The following is a 22,149-nucleotide window of genomic DNA, read 5'->3' on the forward strand; positions in this document are numbered from 1 at the left end:
TAAATTACACATAATTGCAAAGTGGAAGTAGAATGTCTTCACAAGTCACATACAGAACAGACCAAAGGTTTGGACACACCTTTTAATTCAATGAGTTTCCTTTATTTTCCTGACTATTGACATTGTAGATTCACACTGGCATCAAACTATGAATAACACATGTGGAAATATGCACTAAACAAAAAAGTGTAAAACAACTGAAAATAGCCCTTATATCCTAGTTTCTTCAAAGTAGCAACCTTTTGCTGTGATTACTGCTTTGCACACACTCTGCATTTTCTTGATGAGCTTCAAGAGGCAGTCACCTGAAATGGTTTTCACTTCATAGGTGAGCACTGTCAGGTTAATAAGTGGGATTTCTTGCCTTATAAATAGTCATGAAAATAAAGAAAACCCATTGAATTAGAAGGTGTGTCCAAACATTTGGTCTGTACTGTAAATAAAGTCCACTTGTGTATAATGTAATCTCAGTGTAAATCCAACAGTTCTGTGAAGGCCTTAGAGGTTTGATAGAGAACATTAGTGAACAAATTGCATTATAAAGACCAAGGAATACAACAGACAGGCCCCAGAACCCAGTTCTGGAGAGGTTTCAGGCTGGGTAAGGTTAAAAACAGTATTCTAAGCTTTGCACATCTGACATCTACTTAACTTATTATCTAAAAATGGAAAGAGGATGGTGCAACTCCAAACCTACTAAGACAAGAAGAAAAGAACACTGAAAGTTCAGTCCATTTACACTAACTTGAAACAGAGAGCCAGAGATACATTGGAGTCGTTTAGGTCAAAGCATATTAATGAGGCCAAATGATCCAGTTGAAGTCCAGACCTAAATTAAAATGAAACTCTGTTGCAAGACTAAAAGGTAGATGTTGCTCTCCATCAAATCTGACTCAATCTGATGAATGAGCAAGGGGCAAAGGTTTAATCTCTAGATATGCAATGCTGGCAGATACATATCCCAAATTACTAAATGATAAATAACATCTCACCGTCTCCTGTTCATATAATTAATACAGCTGTTAATCAGGACAGCACAGCAACTGCCAGTTCTACGATGTTCCACTAACCTTTGAAGTCAGAACATCGACTTGATTTAGCCCTTTATCGTGCGTATCATTAAACTTGCCTTGGTGGCAGGTGAAGAAAATAGCTCAAGATTGTGACCATTTTGCAAACAACTGTTACCCGTGTTAGGGCGATACGCTGCCCTGCTGTGGTGAGTATAGGGTACTGCAGACTGCTGAACCTCAGCCACGGCTCTCCGCTCTTGCTCCCACATCTCCACTTCAGACTCGGTGGTCCGCGAGCCCACGTCCGACACGTCCCCCTCCTCACCCTCGGTGCTGTTCCTGTACGGTCGTCGCTGCCAGTTCTGAATTGCCTGCTTGCGAAGACCCCAGTTTCTAGATCCGCATCCCGGGGAGCGCTCGTAGCCACCCTCACCCATGCGGCACTGCATGTGATAGTACTGCGCCTCGGGACAATCCTCCATAGGATGCATCTCGACGCTGTCGCTGTCGTAACCTCCAGAACCCTGGGAGACAGACTTTATCCTCCCTGATGCTCTGCAGAGGAACACAAGGTATTTAAACATAAACATGGTCTTCCTGCTTCAAGCCAAACATATCTATAACATCTCATTCTCAAAGCACACTTTAGTCTTACTAAACAACAAAATAAGCTTGACTGACTATTAGCATGATAAAAGTTTTAGAAACATAAGCATGAACCTGCACAGAAACGTACAAGAATCAAAACCTCTCTGAAATCTGCATTAGAAATATAAAGTCATAAATTAGAAACGAGAAAAAGGTATTTCTTTACTCAACCAGAGCATGTAAATCTCTGCTTTTCACAGAAAAATCTTTCTGAAAATGACAGATTGTGTTTTTAATGGGGGTTAAGTGAAAAACGGTTTCTTGGACCAGCATCATTACCACAAGTTTGCTTGGCGACAAACAGAAATTCACTCCACAACAGAAGGAAGTATTCCTCTAAACTGTGACAAAACTACTAACATCTACCATAATTTAATATGCGAACACAAAACCTAATCTGGAGTTAGAGAGCAAATCTAAAATACCTGAATCAGTAGAGAAGACATATTGTCTTATTTTGTCTTAGAAGAAAAGCCCTGTATAATCTGCACCACATGCTAAAATATTTTCCATTTCTCAGATGTATCTTTGCAAGCCATGCTTACGCTGATGAAGTCATATCCAATATGTCACATAAACCACTTCCTATTTTCTGAAATGATGCCTAACAACAGCAAGGGTATAGAATGTATTGATCCTCAGTGAGGAGCTATTATTAACCCAAGACAGGAGGCTCAGACAAGTGCTTCTGGCCACAGTGTGTGTCTGTTCTGCTGTCAGTGATTCAACGGGGAAGGCCTGACGTCACGACAGGAAAGACATTCACTACCAACTGGGAATGACAGTTGGGTTAGTCAAAATACTACGGTACAGCCATGTGTCTGAGGTTGGTGCCAGAGACCCAGAAATAGTTCAGTCATACCTCAAATTGGGACATCAACCCTGTGTCTCAGTACTGCTAATGAGGGAGATGCTAAAACTCCAGTACACTTCCCATGACCCAACAAAATCCATCATGTAGAGTACACAAAACAATAAATCTTACCAGTTTATCACATAACAGCATTAGGTAATAGGTCAAAACCTCTGCACCTCCAATAAAGAGAGATTGTCTTTCTGACAACAGCGAACAGCTATGTTGTGCAGCCTTGTAGACATTTTCTCACATCAGATTTGGGAAAAAAAAAAAAACAGTCTATTGGCCAAATTTAGCACATTTAAAGGTTCTGACTATGTTCCTTATCTCTTTTTTAAATAAATAAATAGATAAAGGAAGCATGAATTACCTATTTTTACATGTGAGAAAAACAACCTGTTTTTCTTCTGTGTTTGTCTTTAGATTTATCTGAAAAAAACAATATTTCAAACTTCAGGTGATAGTTTCTGACCTACCCTGTGCTGGGAGAAGATCGTCTCTCTGATACTTGGTACATTCCTCTTGTGCTCCCAGAGAGGCTGGAATTTCTCTGAAGAAAAATGACAAGTAAACAAGTGAGACCAAAGAGTTAATTTGTTTGGAAGAGATGGAAATCATGAAAAAATAAAATAAAATCCAAAATGTTCATTAGTTTTGGAATCTGGAAAACGTCTGAGGGGTAAATGTATCATTTTTCAGTATGGTGCTGATGCACAACTCACTAACACTAAGAAGAAAGTGCTGACCAGGATGGAACACCAACATTCCTGGGGCGAAGCATTATTAATGTAGAGATCATTTTGAAAGAAAGAACTAATCAAAAACAACCAAATACCCACCTAAAAAATACGAGAATTGAGTATGTGTGAAGGATAGTTTCAGTTTTAGGTGCCACAAAATAAAACCTCTTTACTATAAAAACACTTATAAGATGTAATTTAGAATTACTCAGACTCAGCTGACACCTGCTACTACTTTCTACTTTCTATTATCTTTTCCATGACCCTGCCAGTAATAAACTCAAAAATCCTATTTTTATTATATGTAGTGAACACACCAGACCTAAGTACAACCAGGCTATTCTAAACAAAATCTGAACCTCTATGCAACCCCACCAAGTACAAATAAGAAAGTAGGGCTAGCTGAAAATTTAGGCAGCATACTGATCATCAAGACAGTAGCTGTTAGAAGTAAAAATTTGAAAAAATAAAAATAAAACAAACTGATCAATAAATATTTAAATCCATAAATTGTAAAATTTATGGAAAGCAGATCTGAAAGCAGATGACAATGCTATTTGTTCACAGGTCTTAAAAGCTGATTCTCACGCTTTTTTCTTTGAAACAAATTCCTCTCGACACTCTTTCACACATCACTCATCCCCAAAGCACTTGCTGTTTGCACGAGACTGTGCACAGACATGAGTGAAGCACAGCCAGGTGTAGGTTTGTGTACTGACATGCCTCAGAGGCAGAGCAAACACAACCACAATTTCTCCTTTTTTCCCTTCTTTCTTGTCAGTGGAAATGGTCTATACAGGAAATAGGCAAACTGTCTGAGGCTCTGAGGCCGAGACACACTGGTGAAAAACAGAATAGGGCCAAGTCTTTATAACATGGACGAAATACTAATGCATTCATCTATAGCGGTGTGGATGAAATTTGAGTATGTTTCCGCTTCAAAGAAATTTCAGCAAACGCTGACATTTGATTCAAGTTGTGTTCCCTTTGTTTTCTGTGAGAAAACACTTCAAATCAGCCTGGAATTAAAATCAGAGAGAGCCGGAAACAAGTCCACTCTGAGTGTCAGCCCTCAAATAAGTCTTTGGCTGAGAGACCCGTCTCCTCGGAGATGAGGGCGACCCCGCTGCCACCGGATGGAGGGAGGAAGAGAGGCTGTGAGGGTGGGTGGCTGCCTGGGTAACATCTCCAGGCTTCCCATTCACTGCGTTACAAGGTGTCAGACAGTTTGAGCTTTACTCCGCACTTATGCTCGTCATGCTGATTTTTCAAAGTCAGACAGCACTGCACATGCATGCAAACACGAAACTGAGATATCTCAACTTTTAACACAATGCAGCTAAATGTAGGCTGCATTGATCACAAACAGTATTGATCAAAAATGGGTAACGTGGCATTTCTGAATGAATATGGTAACAGAAGTGAAACTTTTCAATCCTGGAAATGTAAGTAGCAGGCGTTTACAGGTTATCTGAGCTTTTATTTAGCTGAAAATACCACTATGCTCTTTTCTCTTAAATTCAGATCACTAGTTTTTCAATAAGACCTAGGTTTTAGAACTGGGATGGCCTTGGAAAAAGGTTCACCAGTGAACCATAACGGTATTGCTTTAACCATATGTTTTGGATCATGAACTTATTGAAAAATATGGTAACAACATATAATAGCTTGCTTGTAGAGTCCATCAGATTGTGATTTAAAATGTCCTGATGATTCAAAGAGCTCATAATGCCATGCACAAGGTTCCCAGAGCTTCTGGAGGAGAAACAAAGCATCACACATTTCATATTGTACCTGGCAGCAAGCAATATGTGCCACACATTCATCATTTATTTTATGGCAAATAGCCCTGGACCATTTGTTGCTAAAGAAATTGAAGTCCCATTAGAGTTTAGAAAACTTTTAACACGTTTACATTTGTTATGGTAGGAGGGAAAAAGCACTTTGCTGCCATGTCTCCAAAAAAACAATTTGTCTTGTGTAAGACATCAATAAAAATATACATTTGTTTAAAGGGATTCATAAGTATTCCACTAGGCACTTTTGTTAAATTATCTTTTAGAATGTTTAACTAAAGGATGCAAATATAGCTGTGAATGCAAAGAAATTGCTTAATAAATTAATATATATATAGTTTAACTTTTTAATTTGAGGTGGTTGTAAATTAGTATATGGAGCAGTTATATGGATATTTGGAAATTGCTTGATCAAATTTACAAATTAAAGGTTAGGGAAAAAAACTGTGGAAGTATGCTGCAGCGAGAAAAGAGAAACATAATTTAAGGATTAATTTGCACCTTTACAAGGGATGACAACAAATTTGTCAGTTTCTGCGCATCATGAACAATTGTAAAACATTGCACTAAGTCAGGGATTAATAATGCCTCTGTACAGTCACTGATGGTCTTTGAAGTAAAGGATTTTCACACAGAGTCTAAGAGAAAATTTAGTCTCAGGCAGATCTGAAGCACATCTGATTAAAAATCCTGTTAAAACCTTGATGGAAAGCAGGAGTTAGTTTCCATGGCAGCACACACATTTGCAGAATATGAAGCAGGTCACCTCTTTATCCACAGGTGTTGGATAATAATTTAAAAAGGTGTCATTTTAAGATCGACCTTTTGGGTATTATTTGGGTTTTTTTTCTTTCTTTTTTGCATCGTTGTGTAATAAGGCAAAACACAAGGGGAGAGTGGCATAGTTCAAGCCCTGAGCCTGGAGACAAAAGAGCTGGATGTCAGTCTGAAGCTGCAGAGGCTCCTCTTTGTGCATTACACTCTCTGGTAAGGATAAATTGCAGCAGAGACTCGATGTTCTGACTGATGTGGTGCTGAATGATAAGCAGACAAGGATCATGCTTCCTGTTTCTGTAGTCTCCTTGTTCAGGAAGCATCAGCTGATCAAAAGATCATCTGGGGACTCCTGTTGGAGGAACTTAACCCAAAAACCTCCCTGATCTTTCACTTTAGGAGATCTGAAGACCTGCAGGTTTAAAAAGCAAACTATGTCTGTGACTAGCCTCATTAATTCAAATTGGCATTACTGTATAAATAAAAAATGCATATGTGTGTTTTGAGGCAAAGATTGACAGTTCAGCATTCCCGATGAATTTGATCTCTACGACTCTAGCTATTTTATTTACCCCTCAAACACATTTAAAACGGAACCAAAACAAACTAAAAATATGTCGAAAGATCCGAACCTGGCGCCCAGTGCCCTTCGAGGCCTGCAGACTGCAGCGTCCTAAGCTGCCGTTCGGTGTGGTGCCACAGCTGCTGATGATCTGCAGCTGTTTCTCAGCACGGTCAGCTCGGTCCAGAAGCTCCTCAATGAACTGCTGCAGGCGGACCTTAGCATTGGCTTCCCGCGCCGCCGTCTCCTGAAGGAACTGGTCAATCTGGGAAACTTCCCTGCACACACGGTGGAAGGAGGCAGTTTTATAAGGACAGTCTTTAAACTAGAAGCTATTTCCCAATGGGACAGAAGTGTGAGGGCAGAAGCAGCTGTCCTAGTAAATCCCAGATACTCTAAGTGGATACAACTGGAGCAACAACAATTTGTCGTTGTGGCACCGCATTATTTAAACATTTAGTCGACTCTTCCAATGTGATAAACAGATAATCTTTACTATACTTGTTTGGTATATTTTCTTTTAAGATGTTGAAATGTAGACAGATGCATTTCTTTTCTGTGCAGAAGAGCTACTGCACAGAATTCACCTGAAGATGAAAAAGGAGTCACTGAAAATGTCCCAGCCATTAAAAGAAAACTGGGCCAGAAGTGTATTTGTTTGTGAGCATGATGGTCATTAGTTTGGATTGTTTACGTTTAGCCGAAATCCATCAGTCAGTGCATCGAAACATCATACATCCCAGAATCTACTCCTCAGCAGCAGCAACACGCATAATAAACCTTTCTGGAATGGGGACATTTAGAGATAAAAATAGTTTGGTGTCTGGCACAGTTAACTTTACTCCTCTCCAGGCACAGATGACAAGAATTGTGAATCCAAAATTAGTCAAGGTAGCTGACAGTCAGCTAGACGTAAAAGCTGCATTACAAAACAATGAATCAGCAAATGAAATGACAGTGAACTGTTTAAGAAGGGTTTTTCTTTTTTGCTTTCACTAAAAATTGCCCTTTGAGGTTTCACATGGTGAGAAAATGCAGATGCATTTTTATTCAATCTTAAATAAGTAAATTTATTTCAGTGGGTCAATTTAAAGACTGAAACTTAAGTATTTATTTTAGACAGGGTGACATTTTTCAAATTATATTTATGGCAATTTTGATAGCTATGGCTTACAACAATTGAAAATAATTTGTTGTAATTTTAGAATATTACATACCACCAATAAAAAAAACAAAACAACGTCTTTAATACATTAATGCAATGTTATGGTTGAGACAATTAGGGAGAAAATTGCAACCAGGAAAAGGTAATTGTTAAATTAGCTGTCTATCCATGTGATGCATCCAAGCATACTAAAGGAAACTTAAGTGGAAGAAAAAAAGTAAAGTTTGTCAGAATGCCTGATTCAGAAAAATCAATCTTGAAGTCAGAATTCAGATTGGCCAGTCAAAGAGTCAGTCACACAAATAACCTAAAAATCTAACAGGCTGCCTTGCTTGGTAGGACTAATGACAGCAGCAGTTATAGCATTTTATTTGTGCGTCTTTCAGTCTTCTAAAATATGTCAGACACACAACTGCTAAAAAGATATTAAACCATATAAATAAGGGCTCCACGGTTCATCACAAATTCATCATTACCACTGCACAAATTAAGCATAGTGTGCAGAAATGGAATAAAAGTTTCCAAACTAGGTACCATGCATTCAGGCAATGACTGCAAAACTTTGGTGAGGTGTGAGTTGGTCATATCATTATGAAAATACAACAGACATCAGTCAGAATTCAATAATACCTGATTGTTGAGATGGACATAATGATTTTCTTTCTTTCCAGTGGCTGGACAAACTACTCATTACTTGCAGTCTATGTCTGCTATGAACCTACGACAGTAAGACTTTTTAATTATTTGTTTATGTATCCCAAGTCATATTGTTTGTATTTCACCAAATTGACATTTTCCAAATTTCTGGCAGTGATAGTTTGAAAATATAGAGAAATACATCATTATCAACTAGTGTTGCCTAGTCAGATTGGTTAGTGAGCACAATTAGCAAATCTAACAGTTTTTTTTGACAAGCAGCCAGAATGAAGTACATCTAATGTAGGTAAACAGAATGCTGCCTCATTTGTCAGGCATTTTATTTTATGTTATTTAAAAATTCTAGTATAAGAACAGGGACAAATCATTCACCTCATTTATGTAAACCAAAGAAAGCAGCATAGAGCTGTATGAGGAAACATAGAAAAAAACGTTTTTGGCAGTAACCAGTAAGTGAAAGCATTTTGTGCTTTGGCATCAGCATATTCATGCAGCTTGTCTTCATTAATTATTCAACTGTATCAGAAATTTGCTTCATATGACGATAACAGGAGCAACCAATACATTAGACTGTTTCCTCCTCTTACAGAATGAAAGGATGAAATGTCTGGCAGACATAATACTTTAACAGCATAAAACCGTTCATACTGTTGACAATTTACCGGTAATATTGGTTGACCTTATTTTATTGTATCCAGGAAGGGAGAAAATAGAATATTGTGGGGGTTTTTTTTATCCCTATGCAAAAATAATATGTGAGAAAGCAGAGGGTGAGAGACAGTGGATTGTGTCAGCTAAGGCAAAGAGAACAATGACTGGGAAGGAAAAAAGAACATACTGCAGCGTCTGAAACAACAGGTGAAAATCTGCAGTCATGTGGAAGCAGAAAAAACAGGATGTTTGTCAGTAAAAGAAAAGAAATGATGGGAGGTGCAGTCTTCCTGTTTTAATCCATATTTCTATACAAACACAGATATTTTATGATGACGTATGAACAGTTTTATCTCAGCAATATTCACACAGATCTCTGAAATACATCTAAACACATGTTCACCCCGTCTTATGCACCTGAAACACTGCCATACTGTATGTCTGCCTTGTGACTCAATAACATCAGAATATTTGTGGCTTATGTTACTTCTGCCTTACACATTAATCCTAAAAATGAGAACTGGAAAAATAAATCCCCCAAAAAAGACAAAGTTATCCATTCTTTTTCTTTTCCTCACTTTTCAAATAGCTTTACAAAACTTGTAGGACACTCGAATTAGCTTCTTATTGCTAGCCACAGACACACACGGTCCCTCTGCTCATAAATCCTCATCTAAATGTAGACCAATATCGACCAAGCCATCCATTCACTTCAGTCTGAGAAATCCATCAAATACGATCATAAGTGCCTTCATCTCGACAGAAAACCGGACTGTACTGTCAGAATACAAATACTTGCTGTTCACAGAACATTCCCTTAAGACTGTCATGACTATTGCGCACTCCAGATACAGTAATATACCTGCAGATAAAAAGGGTGATTAAATGAGGCCCATTGATACCTAATAGTATATTCATAATATTCTTCCACAAATAATTAATGACTAATATTTTTAATAATGAAAACCTTTCCAAATATTCCTAAAGAAAACAGTGAAGACATCTGCAAAACGAATTCTTCTGTTAAAAGAGAAGAATTTGTTTCTTTGGGACTAATTAGGTTTGGGCAATACTTTCCGTAAAGATAAACTACAATTTATTCACTGCAGTTCAGTAGTTATTTGTTATGGATCACTACTGAATTGCAGTGAATAATGACCCTTGAGCTATATTTTTCATTTTCCTTCTTTCCAATTTCAAATCCATTCCATGTTTCTGAGGGAGAAAGGAATTCCTACATCATAGTGCTGCCACCACCATGTTGAACCATAGGGATGTTGTGTTTGATGATATGTGAAATTGTAGTTTTCCAACACACATAGCCTTTGACAAGATACCCCAAAATTGAAATTTGTTCTTATCTGACAAGAGCACCTTCCTCCACACATTTGTTGTGCAGCCTACATGGTTTGTACACAGTCGTTTTCTTTCAAGAAAGGCTTCTTTTGTGCCACTTTTCCATAAAGGTCAGATTTCACAACCAGCAGCTGTAATGTTCACAGATCTCTGCAACTTGTCTGGAGTTACCATAGACCTCTTGGCTGCTTCTCTAAAAAAAAAAAAACTGCTCACAGTGAGAAGTCTGTTAAGTCAGGCAGAGGGTCATATCTTAGTGGATTGGAGCCAATATTTTCTAATAGTTGTTCGTCTATAATAGTTCTAATTGTTTATTTATTGATTCAATTATATCCAATTATAACCAGTGATGGGTTTTGCTTGAACAGATTTTGATCATCCAGCAAATTACAAAGACAGATAAAATGAGCTGATTTGAGGGAAAATTTTAAAGGCTGAAATTAAGATGTTTCAGCATTTTCATTTGTCCGCAAGCCCTAGTTTTTTAATGATTCAAGCTGTTCTTATTTTTTCCAGCTGTTATTAAGCCAGTTAACAGCCACGCCCGAGCAACTTCCGTTTGTTTTCATCCCAGGGAGTTTTATCTTAATTATGTATATACAGTGAGTATTTAAAGAGCTGTTTGTGGTGCATAATTGTTCTGTGAATGAATCTCTCTACAATGTTATCTGCATACAAAGTAATAAATGAGCAACTTTGCGTGAGGCATTGTGCCTGCTCATCATCATTACCTACAAAGGTTTTAAGCTCGGGACAAATGATCAGACGGATGTCATTTTATTCTTAGTGCTGCTGAAGGCAAAATTCAGTTTGAGAAAGCCATTTGTGAATGCGAAAGTCACAAAAGCTAGACCTCTAATGTGAAACATTACTCCTGTTTGGAGTTTCTGAGGGCCTTAGCAGCCGCTGATATCTTCGTGATCTTGACAAACATTGGGACGAGTCAAAGAAAATGTTTGACTGTGTTATTCAAAGGCAGTCAGCTCATTGGAGTCTGCCTAGCCATTGGGCTGGCAGTAAATTTTCTAACTGTGATGCCCTTTTTCCACCTCAGACCTATGATGTACTTTAGAGCCTGAATAAGCTCCCTGTTTCACTGCCAGCTTTTCCTCAGAGACACAGACACATGATATGTGTGTGTGTCCGTGTGTGGGGCGTGTGTGTGCATGCTGGAGAAGAGGTTGCTTTGGATAGGATTTTAAGGAAAGGATTTTAAGGAAATAGTTTCACAAATTTCACTCTGATTCAGCCAGAAAACATGTGAGCAGCAGCTTTACATTTCATAAGAGAAATAAAAGCTGATCTCATTCAAATACATAAGAAAATTCTATGTATGATTTCCTGTATCTAGAAATGACAATTAAATGTAACATTTAAAGTGGCAGGTGTCATGTATTTTCTGTCTCACAGATAGTTTTGACATGAAAAAAGTGCTTAAGCACTATTTAGGTAGCCTATTCACGTCTTAGCTAAAGTTTGCACAGGAACAGTCCTGTTGTTAAAGTATTAGCAGGAGGATTTTTTTTTAATATACTCATCTGTGCATAAACCGAAATCAACAGGTCGTTTTTCAGGGTGCAATGATTTAACAAGCTACAACTTCTAGAATTATTAAAAACAAGAATTTGGTGAACAAGTTTGGATTTATTGCAACATTCCTCTAATCCACACAGGGTCCACACAAGTACGCATTTTGAATACATCATTAAGTTCCTTTCATCATTGTGACTGAATATTTGTCCATCCCTTTTTCTTTTGAAATGGTGGAATGTTTTTAAGTCGGACTTGTTCAAGGTTTCATATGCGTTCCTTCTCCAACACGCCTGGACCATCTTTCAGCCCAGCAGAGGCTGAGTAATGAACCATTCATTTGATTCAGGTGTTGAATCAGAGATGCTGAAATCCAGGTTCCAGCCTTCTCAACTAAACAGTCACCACAAACCAAAAGGTTTCCTATGATGTTCACAAATAACCCAGGAATCTCCAAAGCTCAAGCTGATCAATGTGTTGATATTAATAAAGTTTCTTAAGAAACCAAGCTGGCTGGATGCTTCACACTGTCAAAAAGTAACAGCCATCTTTGACTACTGGCATTTTATAAACCAAACAATTTTTTGTAGTCAACAGATGACACCACTATCTGCTATCTGATACTGATAATTATAGCCTTCTATTAATCATCAATAGGCACTAATGCAATGTGTTCATTTGAATGTCTGTTTGTTATCTACATGGTATTTAACAATGCCATTAGTGAGGGTTGGTAAATAGCCAATGCATGCATTATTTCTAGACACAGCGTAGTGATGTGTGGAGCTGTGTTTGTACAGAATGTTTCAGCAGTTTAACCTGATTTTTTTGTGTGCATGTTATTAGTTTTTGAAACAGCTGTTTGAATAAAAATGGAGCATTTTATGATAGGAAGCACTTCTATATTTCTATATGCAGAAAAGTCAAGAAAGAGATAAAAATGAAAGGAGCCATGGTTTGACATGTAAAAATGTCTTTTAGACTTAGTTTTTTAGAAAGGTAAGACATTTCTTTTTCACTTAGGTTTTATTTCTAAATGCCTCTGTTTCACAACCTGGAGGATCTCCCTCTTATTTTTGAGAGAACTCAATTTTTAATTTATCAATAAAATAGAAAACAGTATTTTATTATTACTATTATGAAAGTATGCTTTTGGAAACTTCTAGTAGACTAATTGACATTTGAGTTGATTGGACACACAGCTGTGGATGTATTTTAAGGAAACACGTGCTTTCTTGTTTGACACAAGAAAACATGTGTTCTTGGGTAAGACACTTCACACACCCGGTGGCACTGGTGCATGGCAGGCTGGTTTCTGTCAGACAGCCCCAAGGCAGCAGCTGTGGCTATAATATAGTAGCTTATCACATTGTGTGCATGGTAGGGTGAATGAGTTAATATAGTGTAAAGTACTTTGGAGTTCATTGGACTACATGAAGTGGTATACAAATACATTGACCATGTTCAAGGAGAAAGTCAAAAGAAATCAGGCAAATTGTGAGCAAGAGTGGAGTCTGGTTCTGTGACCCAGAGATTAAAAATGCTTTGGTCAGAAATGTTTAAACTGACCCCAAAACAAAAGTCAAAAACCTCGTCTCCTGCTGAAGCTGGAGACGGCGCCATTATAAACTATAAAATGTGTCTTATACTTACATGAGCAAAAAGGCCACTCAGCAAAGCAAGGTGGAAGCCACTAATAAATAAATCTCTAATATATTTGTTTTCTCATTATTGTGTAATTTAGAACATAGAGATAATTTTGGTAATTTTAACTGACCTAAATCATGAGATGTTTGGTCTAATTTAACTTTGTACAATGAAAAAAAAAAAGTTTTTTTATTCAATATGTGTAAATTTCTGGTTTAACTACGTTCTCTTGGTCTTGTCATCCTCGGTTACATTCTCAGTGTTCATTATGCATTAGGTGTTTCCATATCAGTTCCTTCCTTTGTGTTTGGTTTCTTGATTTATTCTTCTGTTCAGGCCTTTGTTCATTTAAATTTATTTCTCTCAGTTTAGTGTTGTTCTTATTTTTTCCCTAGATTTGTGGTTCTTGTTGAGTCTTAGTTCAGACACTTTGTATTCTTTTTTACTCCTCCCTCAAGTCTCCTGCTGTCATTCTGCCACTGCTGCTTCACATACATCCCGATTAATTCACCTACTTTCAATGTCAATCTCTAGTCTTTCCTTCTCTATATAAACTCATCAGTTTTCATTGTTCTTCATTGGTTCCTTCCATTCCTGTCTCTTCTCCTCCACCTGTTCTCTTCGTACCTGTATGTAGCTATGTACACTCCAAGGTTTTGTCTGCATTTAAGGCCAACAATCAACGAACAGAGGTGAGGGCTTTACTAATATCAGTGTTTGAACATCAGTCACAAGATCTCTGATCAATTAGTCTAGATAAGACATAAATGTAATTCTGTTTGTTTCTTAACAAACATAATGGATCGGATGGAGAAGGTTACAAGACTTACTCTCTGGTAAAAACATTTTTTTGCACAGCTTATAGGTTGCAACTAAAAATAACATCAGTGTCTGGAAACAAACAATAAATCAGTCTGGGATTAATTTCAATAAAAGCTCTGAAAGCATTTCAGCTCTCACTTTCAGTGCCAGACTGCCAGACAGCTCCAAATCACGTTCAACTTGCTTCATAATGCCATGATTTACGTCCAAGTCCATTTACAGAGCAGAAGTGGCGCTAGTTCATGAAGGAGCTTGGCAGCTTTATGAAGAGACTGGGAGGATGTAGTGGGATGAATTTGCTGCTACCTGCCCAGCTGCTTCTTTCCAACCATCCAATCAGTACCTGAACGGTCCTGAAGGGCACTGGTGTACAAGAGGAGAGGACAGATGCAACACTCATCTGCTGAATTAAAACATCAACAAGGGTAAGGTGAGAGAAACAAGGGGAACAAGTCTTTCTTTGGAGGATAACATTGCCTGTAGGAAGGCATTGTGGAAAAAAATAAAGACAGCGTGTTAAAGTTAATTAGTGTGAGATAATACAACTGAACTGATTTGTTTATTTTTACCCTTTCTTTAAACAGGGTGCCAATAAAGGTGCAACACATTGTACCATTATTGTTTGGCTAATTGTGCAACACAAAGCCTAAGTTGAGTCAACACTTTACAGAACCTTACAGAAGCTGCAAGCGTTTTGGGATATGTGTCTGAATGGTTTGCGGGGTTCTTCAATTAAAAACAACCAGACTGAAAATTGATCATCTGTGGACATCAATGTATAAGTCTTGCCACAGATTTCTAATTCCTTTTAGGTCTGGATATTTGACTAGGCCATTTTAACACACAACTATGTCTCAATCTGAACCATTGCATTGAAATTTCAGCTGTATGTTTAGGGTCTTTGTCATGCTGAAGGTTCATGTCTTTTGCAGTTTCTGTCAAGTTTTCTTAATTCCATCTTAATTAAATCCACTGGGAACTTAGTCTCCACTAACACTCTTAAGCACATCACTCACTCACCTGTGACAAATGAAACAGTCCAGCAAAAGTTACAGAGTTTCAAGAGTCAGATATATTATGTTTACTTATTTCTGAAGGAAAAAGGTTTGAATCAGGCTTTTTTGGGGTTTTGTGAAAGCTACTGTTTGGCCTATAATCTTACAGAAGGAGGAAGAAAAAAAACTGAAAAACTTAGGAGGTTGCAGGCTGCTGTGCAACAGACGGACTCATGGAGTTGTCAAGGCACCATTACATGCTATCACTGTGTGGCTTGCAAAAAAATTAACAAAAGTTTCGGTTGAAAACTGGTACGTACTGTAGCTCTTTGTGTAATGACTTTGATTCTGATTTCTGCCTGCTTTATTTTAGGCTGTCTCCAACTTCATCTGCTCCCAGTCACATGTACTGTGTTTATTTTAAGCCTAAAACAGTAGCCTGCGGTGAGGACTTTCTCTAGCAAGATGTGGTTAAATGGCTGCTCCAGAAATCACTGGAAACTAAAGAATGCTTTTGCACATGCAGGTTCATACCGTATCATCTTTCAGTTTGTTGTTTGTTTTTGCTTGGCATTTAATAATCTTCTGATTTGTTCAGTTAGGTGTTGTCACCCTTTGTGATTATTAATGACACAGATTTGTACTAACATTTGCAGCAGGACAGCTGCTCTGTTTTTTTTTTTTCATCCTGCTGTTGAAAACAGGGTTAGAGTCCGAGTCTTTGTTTGTACTTATAACGTTAAAACTTATTACATCTTTTATTATTATGTTTCATAAAGTTCATGGTATATTAAGATAAAGCCTGATTATTGAAAATTTATTTTGTGCTAGATCTCTGTTTCTGGCTCTGTAGATTTCCACAATGTTATTTGTCTAGTTTGTCTCCAATTAACCATGAAAAAAACACAAAAACAAGAACACAACTGTATGTAAATTAATGTACTGAGAGAGAGAAGCCTGATTGGCTTTTTTGAAATCAGATTTGTCCTGATTAATGTTCTGTTTTAATATGAGCTTTCCCCACAATAATCAACTGTGCCATTTCATGCTAATATGGCCTGTGCTGCACCAAGAGGAAAGGCTTTTATAGTGTTGTTGGTAAATTACAAGCTCCTTGTTATTAACAACTCCACTTGTTTGTGCACTAATTTGTAAAGCAGCAGTCTGCTTTGGTCTTCATTTGAAATGAGCAGGTAGCAGCTGTGGCTGTAAATCAGGAGCTCGCCCACACAACTGGTAACTCCCATTAGTGTTAGTGATCATATGCAATAAGGTGCCATTTTGTCCAACAATTCTTTAAAATGTTCCTATTTACTGAATCCATCCATTTTCTGTAAACCTTGTCCCTAGTGGGGTCAGGAAGGGTGCCGGTGCCTATCTTCAGTGAATATTTCGGGCGAGAGGCAGGGTACACCCTGGACAGATTGCCAGTCTTTCGCAGCCTATTTAGTGCGATCCATGTAAAATTTAGAAGAAAAAAAATACTATTGTACAAAATAAGACAAACTGACTTTGTTGCAAATGAAATCTTTGAAAACTGAAATTCCTCTCACTGCTGTTTGTGGTTTAGCTCCGCCTCCTTGTTCACCAGATCCTGCTTGAGGTTGGCCAGCATTTCCACGGAGACGTCCACCTGCCGAGAGAGCTCAGAGGCCTTGTCCTCCAGGTCCTGTTTCTCCTGGCTCAGCCGCTCGCTCTCCTGCTTGGCCCTCTCCAGCTCAGAGCTCTTCCTCTCCAGCTCCGCCTGGAGACGGCCTACACGGGCCGCTATTTTCTGCTCCACCTACAGAACAAGAAGGCCGACAGTTTCAGCTGCTTCATGTCCTTTTGAAATTTGCATACTGAAAAAAAAAGAGCCTCAGCATAATATGCAAACAAACTAATGCAAAGTAGCCATCAAGAATTAAGGACTTCTGCTAGGAAGCATCTCACAAATATGGAATTGATTTACAGTTTTAAGGTGCAATCAATTTAATGTAGTCATGCAATTTGTTGTTGAAAGAAGACCATAAATAGTTTTATTTCCTCAAGCAAATATGTGGAAGATTGTGTCCTGATCCGAGGAGATCCAACCTTAACTGTATTGGACTACATGCATGTTTAAGACATGGAGGTGGCTGTATCATGCTTTGGGGATGCTTTTATTCATTTCTTTTATTCAAAGAAAGAAATGGTGGTTGGAGTTGATTTTAAAAAAATGGACAGAGCTTAACAGAGGACAATCCCGAGAGAAAACATTCTAATGGCTGCAAAACACTTGAGACTGGGGCAGAGGTTCACCTACAGCAGAACAAGAGTGGCAACATTTTTTTAGCTCAAAGTACATTCATGTGTTAGAATGGCCCAGTCACACTCCAGATGTAAATCCAAATAAGAATCTGTGGCAACACTTGAAAACTGCTGTTTGCAGCATTCTCCATCAAACCTGACAGAGGTTGAAATATTTTGGAAAGAATGGGCAAAAGATTTCAATCTCTAGATGTGCAAAGGTGAAAAAGTAAACACCAAAAGAGCAGCTATAATCACAGTGAATGTTCTACAAAACAGGGATGTGAAATATACAACATTTCAGAATTCCATTTGTGAAGTATTTTAAAACCCATTTTCCTTTCATCTTACAATTCTGTATTTAGGTCCATTAAAAAATGTTACTTGTTGGTTGTATGGCAAATTACAGAAATATTGAAGCTGAAGGCTTCTTTCTTCTGCAAAAAAAACATAACACAATCAAAAGTAATAAATAAATAGGAGTTTTAGTGAGCTCACATCGAAAATCTACTTTCCCACAGGCTAAAAAATATGCATTTCTGGTGGTTGGGTAAACTCTTCAAATTTCCTGCATATTCACTTTGTTTAAGAGAGTTTCTCATTAAAGGTGTAGATACGCTATGTCTCTAACATGTAACATATTAGCTGTTCTAAGATTGTTACCTTCAGGAGGACTGGATCACATTCAGATTGTGGCTCTAATGAGCTCCTTAGTTTCATGTCTGCTGCTGAGCTCAAGGTTCTTTAAAAGCAGAAGAGTGTCAGGAGAAGTGTTGTTGACGGTTTAATGTCCAGCCTAAGGAGGGAGGGGGATAAGTATTTCCCTTGATTGCTTCTGCACTTTGCAATTACCCCCTCCAGAAATCAGGCTTGCACTTTGAGCAAGTACATGGCCACCAGAGTCAGCCTGTTAATACACCTCCTGCTGATAAAGTTTATTCTGATAACAGCGGCAATCCCACTTACCTCCTCCGACAACTTCTCCAGCCTCTCGTCCAGCTCCAGCCGCTCGAACGCCCGCGCCTTCAGCCTCGCCAGGCCCTCCTCATAAGCCGCCTCTACAGCACTGGCAGCCACATTCGCAGCCACAGCCACAGCAGTGCTGGGGTTTCCATGGCTGCCTGGATCCGTGGATGTCATCGCTTTCTTCATGAAGATCTCCCCCAGGGGGAACTCCACATTAGGAATGTACCTGGCCTCGGAGTTGGAGTTAGCTGGGGTCAAGCTGAGGTCGTCGGCACAGGGAAGCTCCCTGCAGGGAAAGTGGCGCTCCTTCAGAGCCGAAGGCCGGAGCGCTTCGAAGGGGTCGTTGTTGTTGGCGGGCGTGAGGAGAGCTCCCTCGGCCACTAGGGGCAGCAGAGCGGCGGCGTCACATACACTGTTGGACTTGGAGAGGACATAAAGGGTCTCGTATGTGTGGTTGTACTCCAGGTGGGCTCGTAGTGACGAAAGGCTTCGGAAGCGCTTGTGCTCCCCGCAGCGAGGACAGCGGTATGGCAGGTCCAGAGAGGCCATTCCGTGCAGTAACTGCTGGAGGGGAGGGAGGCGCTCATGCGGCACGACGGCAGCGCCAGTATGAGGGCACGGAGGTCAGAACTCTCATGGTGAGAACGGGGCAGACTGGGTTAGTCAGCATGAGGAGGAAAAGATCCCACCGTAAAATGGAAGAGCCAGGTCAGTCACATGACTGAGCAGGGAGGGAACATTCAGTCTCTGTACTTTAGAGGTCCTGAGTACCTGAATGGAGGCAAAAAAACACAAGTCACAGTTAGAGTTTCATCAAGTCACATTCATAACATTAGGCACAATCTGAATATGTTCAGCTAGAGATGTCCTGGCAGATAACTGGACTGGTCAGAGCCTAAGTGTTCAAATTGTTTCCTAATTGATAGATGTGTTTCCATTGACCATAAATTGCACAAACTGGAATACTGACTTGAAGACGTTTTGTCTGCTGAAAAAAGCTGAAAGGCTGACTTCAGTAGTTATCAGATAAACTTAATGTTTACAGCAAAGTTGCAATTTTTGTCTTTTAGGTTTTTAAATTCTGTCATGAAGTCTTCTGGTTTTGGAATTGTTGGTATCTTTTTGTAAATGTAAGAGTTAAGGTAAGGATCTGTAATCTGTAGGGAATAATCACTTGATGTTTAAAGTTGACAGTGCTAACTGGACAAATCACACTACCTACTAAAATAAAATGTAAAGACAGTTTAAAATGTCAATTCCAAATCATTTCATTTTTATCTAACCTTCTTAAACCTCTCATGTATGGTGGGACATCTTCTGCTCCTGATATAATAAATGACCTCTAACTGTAGAGTTAGGATTCTTTCAGGATTCTGGCTTTCACTGGCTGAAAGAGATTGGGTTTTTGAGTTTAAAATCAACAAGTCAAGTGTGAAATTGTCAAGTTCTCTGTGCTTTAGTCTTAATCTTATAAAATATATTCTGTGGTGCATCTTAAGTTAAAATACTATCTTGCAACTAATATCCTTTGATTGGTGTTGCTGTCTTGTCACTTAATATTATCTTATTATTGTTTAAACAAAACTTCATTTCTATTTTTGTAAATAAACAGAGTTTACTTTTCCTTTTACCAGTGCTATCTTTTATACTGTTACTGTTTCACTGTTTAAACACAGTTTTAGCTATTTAAATGCTATTATTCACAACACAAACTCAAGAAATATGCAAACAGTAACAAAAAGAGAAAATAAATAACAGTCCTTAAAACAACTGCAACATCCAGAGGTCGTTTAGTCACTGTTTATATCATTTTATGTCATCATTGTCGATAACAGTCCACACATTTAATAGAGCAGAAACATAAGAGGTTTAGTTCGAGTTAAACATCACGCTCCTGAACTTTGTCCTCCTATGTAGAGGAAAACTCTAAGAGGTCCAGGAAATGAAAATGGCTCCATTAAGGAGAGTGCTCACTGATGCCGACATCATTTTTCTGGGTTGAGTCTCTGAGGTCAAACAATATAATATTAAGACCAAAAACCTAAATGTGTAAATTATCTGACTCGCAACCATCTGCTCTTCTCTGTGAGTCGTAAATTCTACACTGTGTTTAAATTCCCATATTGAAAAATGAAAACAAACACAAATAACATGACCAACTCTCGAAAGTAAAAATACTGTCTTTTTCTCAAATAACAAGCACTTCTTCATTCACAAAACTTTACTTAACATTTTTTTTCCTCCTTCTCACATATGTTACTTTAAATTAGGATTATTTAAAGAGCTGCCAGAACATTACATTTCTGGTCTATCTGGTAATGTTTGTTTTTCTTTGTTGTAACAATGTTTCTTGACACTAAATATAGGAAAGGCCTGTTTATTTTCCTGTATATGGCGCCACATTTGCCAGGAAAATGCATTTGTGGGTCAAGCAGTAGAGCTGAGGTTTGGGGTTACACCCATGAAAAAAAAATCCTCTTTGCCAAACAGCTTTTGGTCGAGGTAGTGTGATAGTCCAGACCAAGACATAAGCAATCTAAGCTGCTGCTAAGAACCAACAAAACATCAATCTTTGTCATTTTAATATAAAATGAGACGACTATCAAATTTATTTGACTGTTTCAGCATGTATAAATACAGATTTTAAACTGTTTAAAATTAAAATGTAAAATTTAAAGAAATTTGCAAGCATTCTTTCTAAAAGTGCTCACTGGTTATAAAGTGGAGTTCCGTAACATCCAACATAGTATCGACCTCAATCAAGTTGTAAGGGTTGTTTTCTACAGGTTAAAACAAAGCAAAGCATAGAGGTAGTAGCCTTACTTAGCAGTGATGAAGAAAATGCTGGATAAGCCATATTTATTAGAGCTGACACATGAAAAAGATTGTCTTTAAAATAAACTAAAGAACGAAAAATATTCTCATCTCAAAATACCCCCAGTTTCTAGTACATGAACCGTTTCATTGAAAAATATTTGACCTCATATCCGTCTGTGAACTGCTGCCCAAATAGTGCAGCATGCACTGTTTTTATTTTAAAATAGGCTACTTTACATCTGGGTAGAAATTACAATCTAAGACTGAAGCCTGAAGCAGTGGAGATTTGTCCGAACTCTTCTACATCCTACAGCAGCTGTGAATGAGGAAAACAGCCACCATTAGAAGTTTAATAACAAGTCACAGATGCAGACCATTCTTAGACTGGAAATCCCCGGAAATCACAGCGACTACTATTAGACGTCTGGTAAGGCGGAATCGGGGAGAGAACTGGCAAGCTGTGCCCACTTATTAAGCAGGCAGAATGTCACAGACCTATTCACCAAACTGAAGTCAGCAGGCAAAGCCATTACAGAGCTGGATTGTTCACCGTATTCCTTTCTGTTATGACAAATGATGCAGAAGAAGCTTTTGCATTTTCCCTCACTGTTCCAATTATTCTTGCACAGATACATGAAACAGACATCGAAGTTGCATTCACTATCATAAAACTGATGTAAAACTAGAAAATGTTTAACTCGATTGGAACCAAGTAGTCGTTTACTGGCTTTAAAACAAATTGAAATCTTTTCTCTCCTTTAACTAAAGTAAAGGGAATAAAACTGATCCATGCTCATTTTCTGCACTGATCACAGGCCGATTTGCAACTACGTCAAAGTGACAGTTGTACTGCAGCATTAATCTGAGATGCAAACAAGCACTAAGT

At 38.4% G+C, this 22,149-nt stretch overlaps 1 protein-coding gene across 2 annotated transcripts in view; it reads right to left on the reverse strand.

The window, feature by feature from the left end:
- fbxo41 (F-box protein 41) overlaps window positions 1-22,149 on the reverse strand; it is a 37,643-nt gene that overhangs the window by 9,676 nt on the left and 5,818 nt on the right. For both annotated transcript variants that reach the window (XM_028018477.1, XM_028018478.1), the window contains exons 2-6: window positions 18,447-19,217; window positions 16,766-16,995; window positions 6,460-6,667; window positions 2,994-3,067; window positions 1,189-1,568 (exon numbers count right to left, since the gene is read on the reverse strand). In XM_028018477.1, coding sequence (XP_027874278.1) covers window positions 1,189-1,568; window positions 2,994-3,067; window positions 6,460-6,667; window positions 16,766-16,995; window positions 18,447-18,995 — 1,441 coding nt within the window. In that variant the 5' untranslated portion in view covers window positions 18,996-19,217. The remainder of the gene's footprint in view (window positions 1-1,188; window positions 1,569-2,993; window positions 3,068-6,459; window positions 6,668-16,765; window positions 16,996-18,446; window positions 19,218-22,149) is intronic.

This window comes from Xiphophorus couchianus, chromosome 5 (assembly GCF_001444195.1).
Source record: "Xiphophorus couchianus chromosome 5, X_couchianus-1.0, whole genome shotgun sequence".
NCBI lineage: Eukaryota > Metazoa > Chordata > Actinopteri > Cyprinodontiformes > Poeciliidae > Xiphophorus > Xiphophorus couchianus.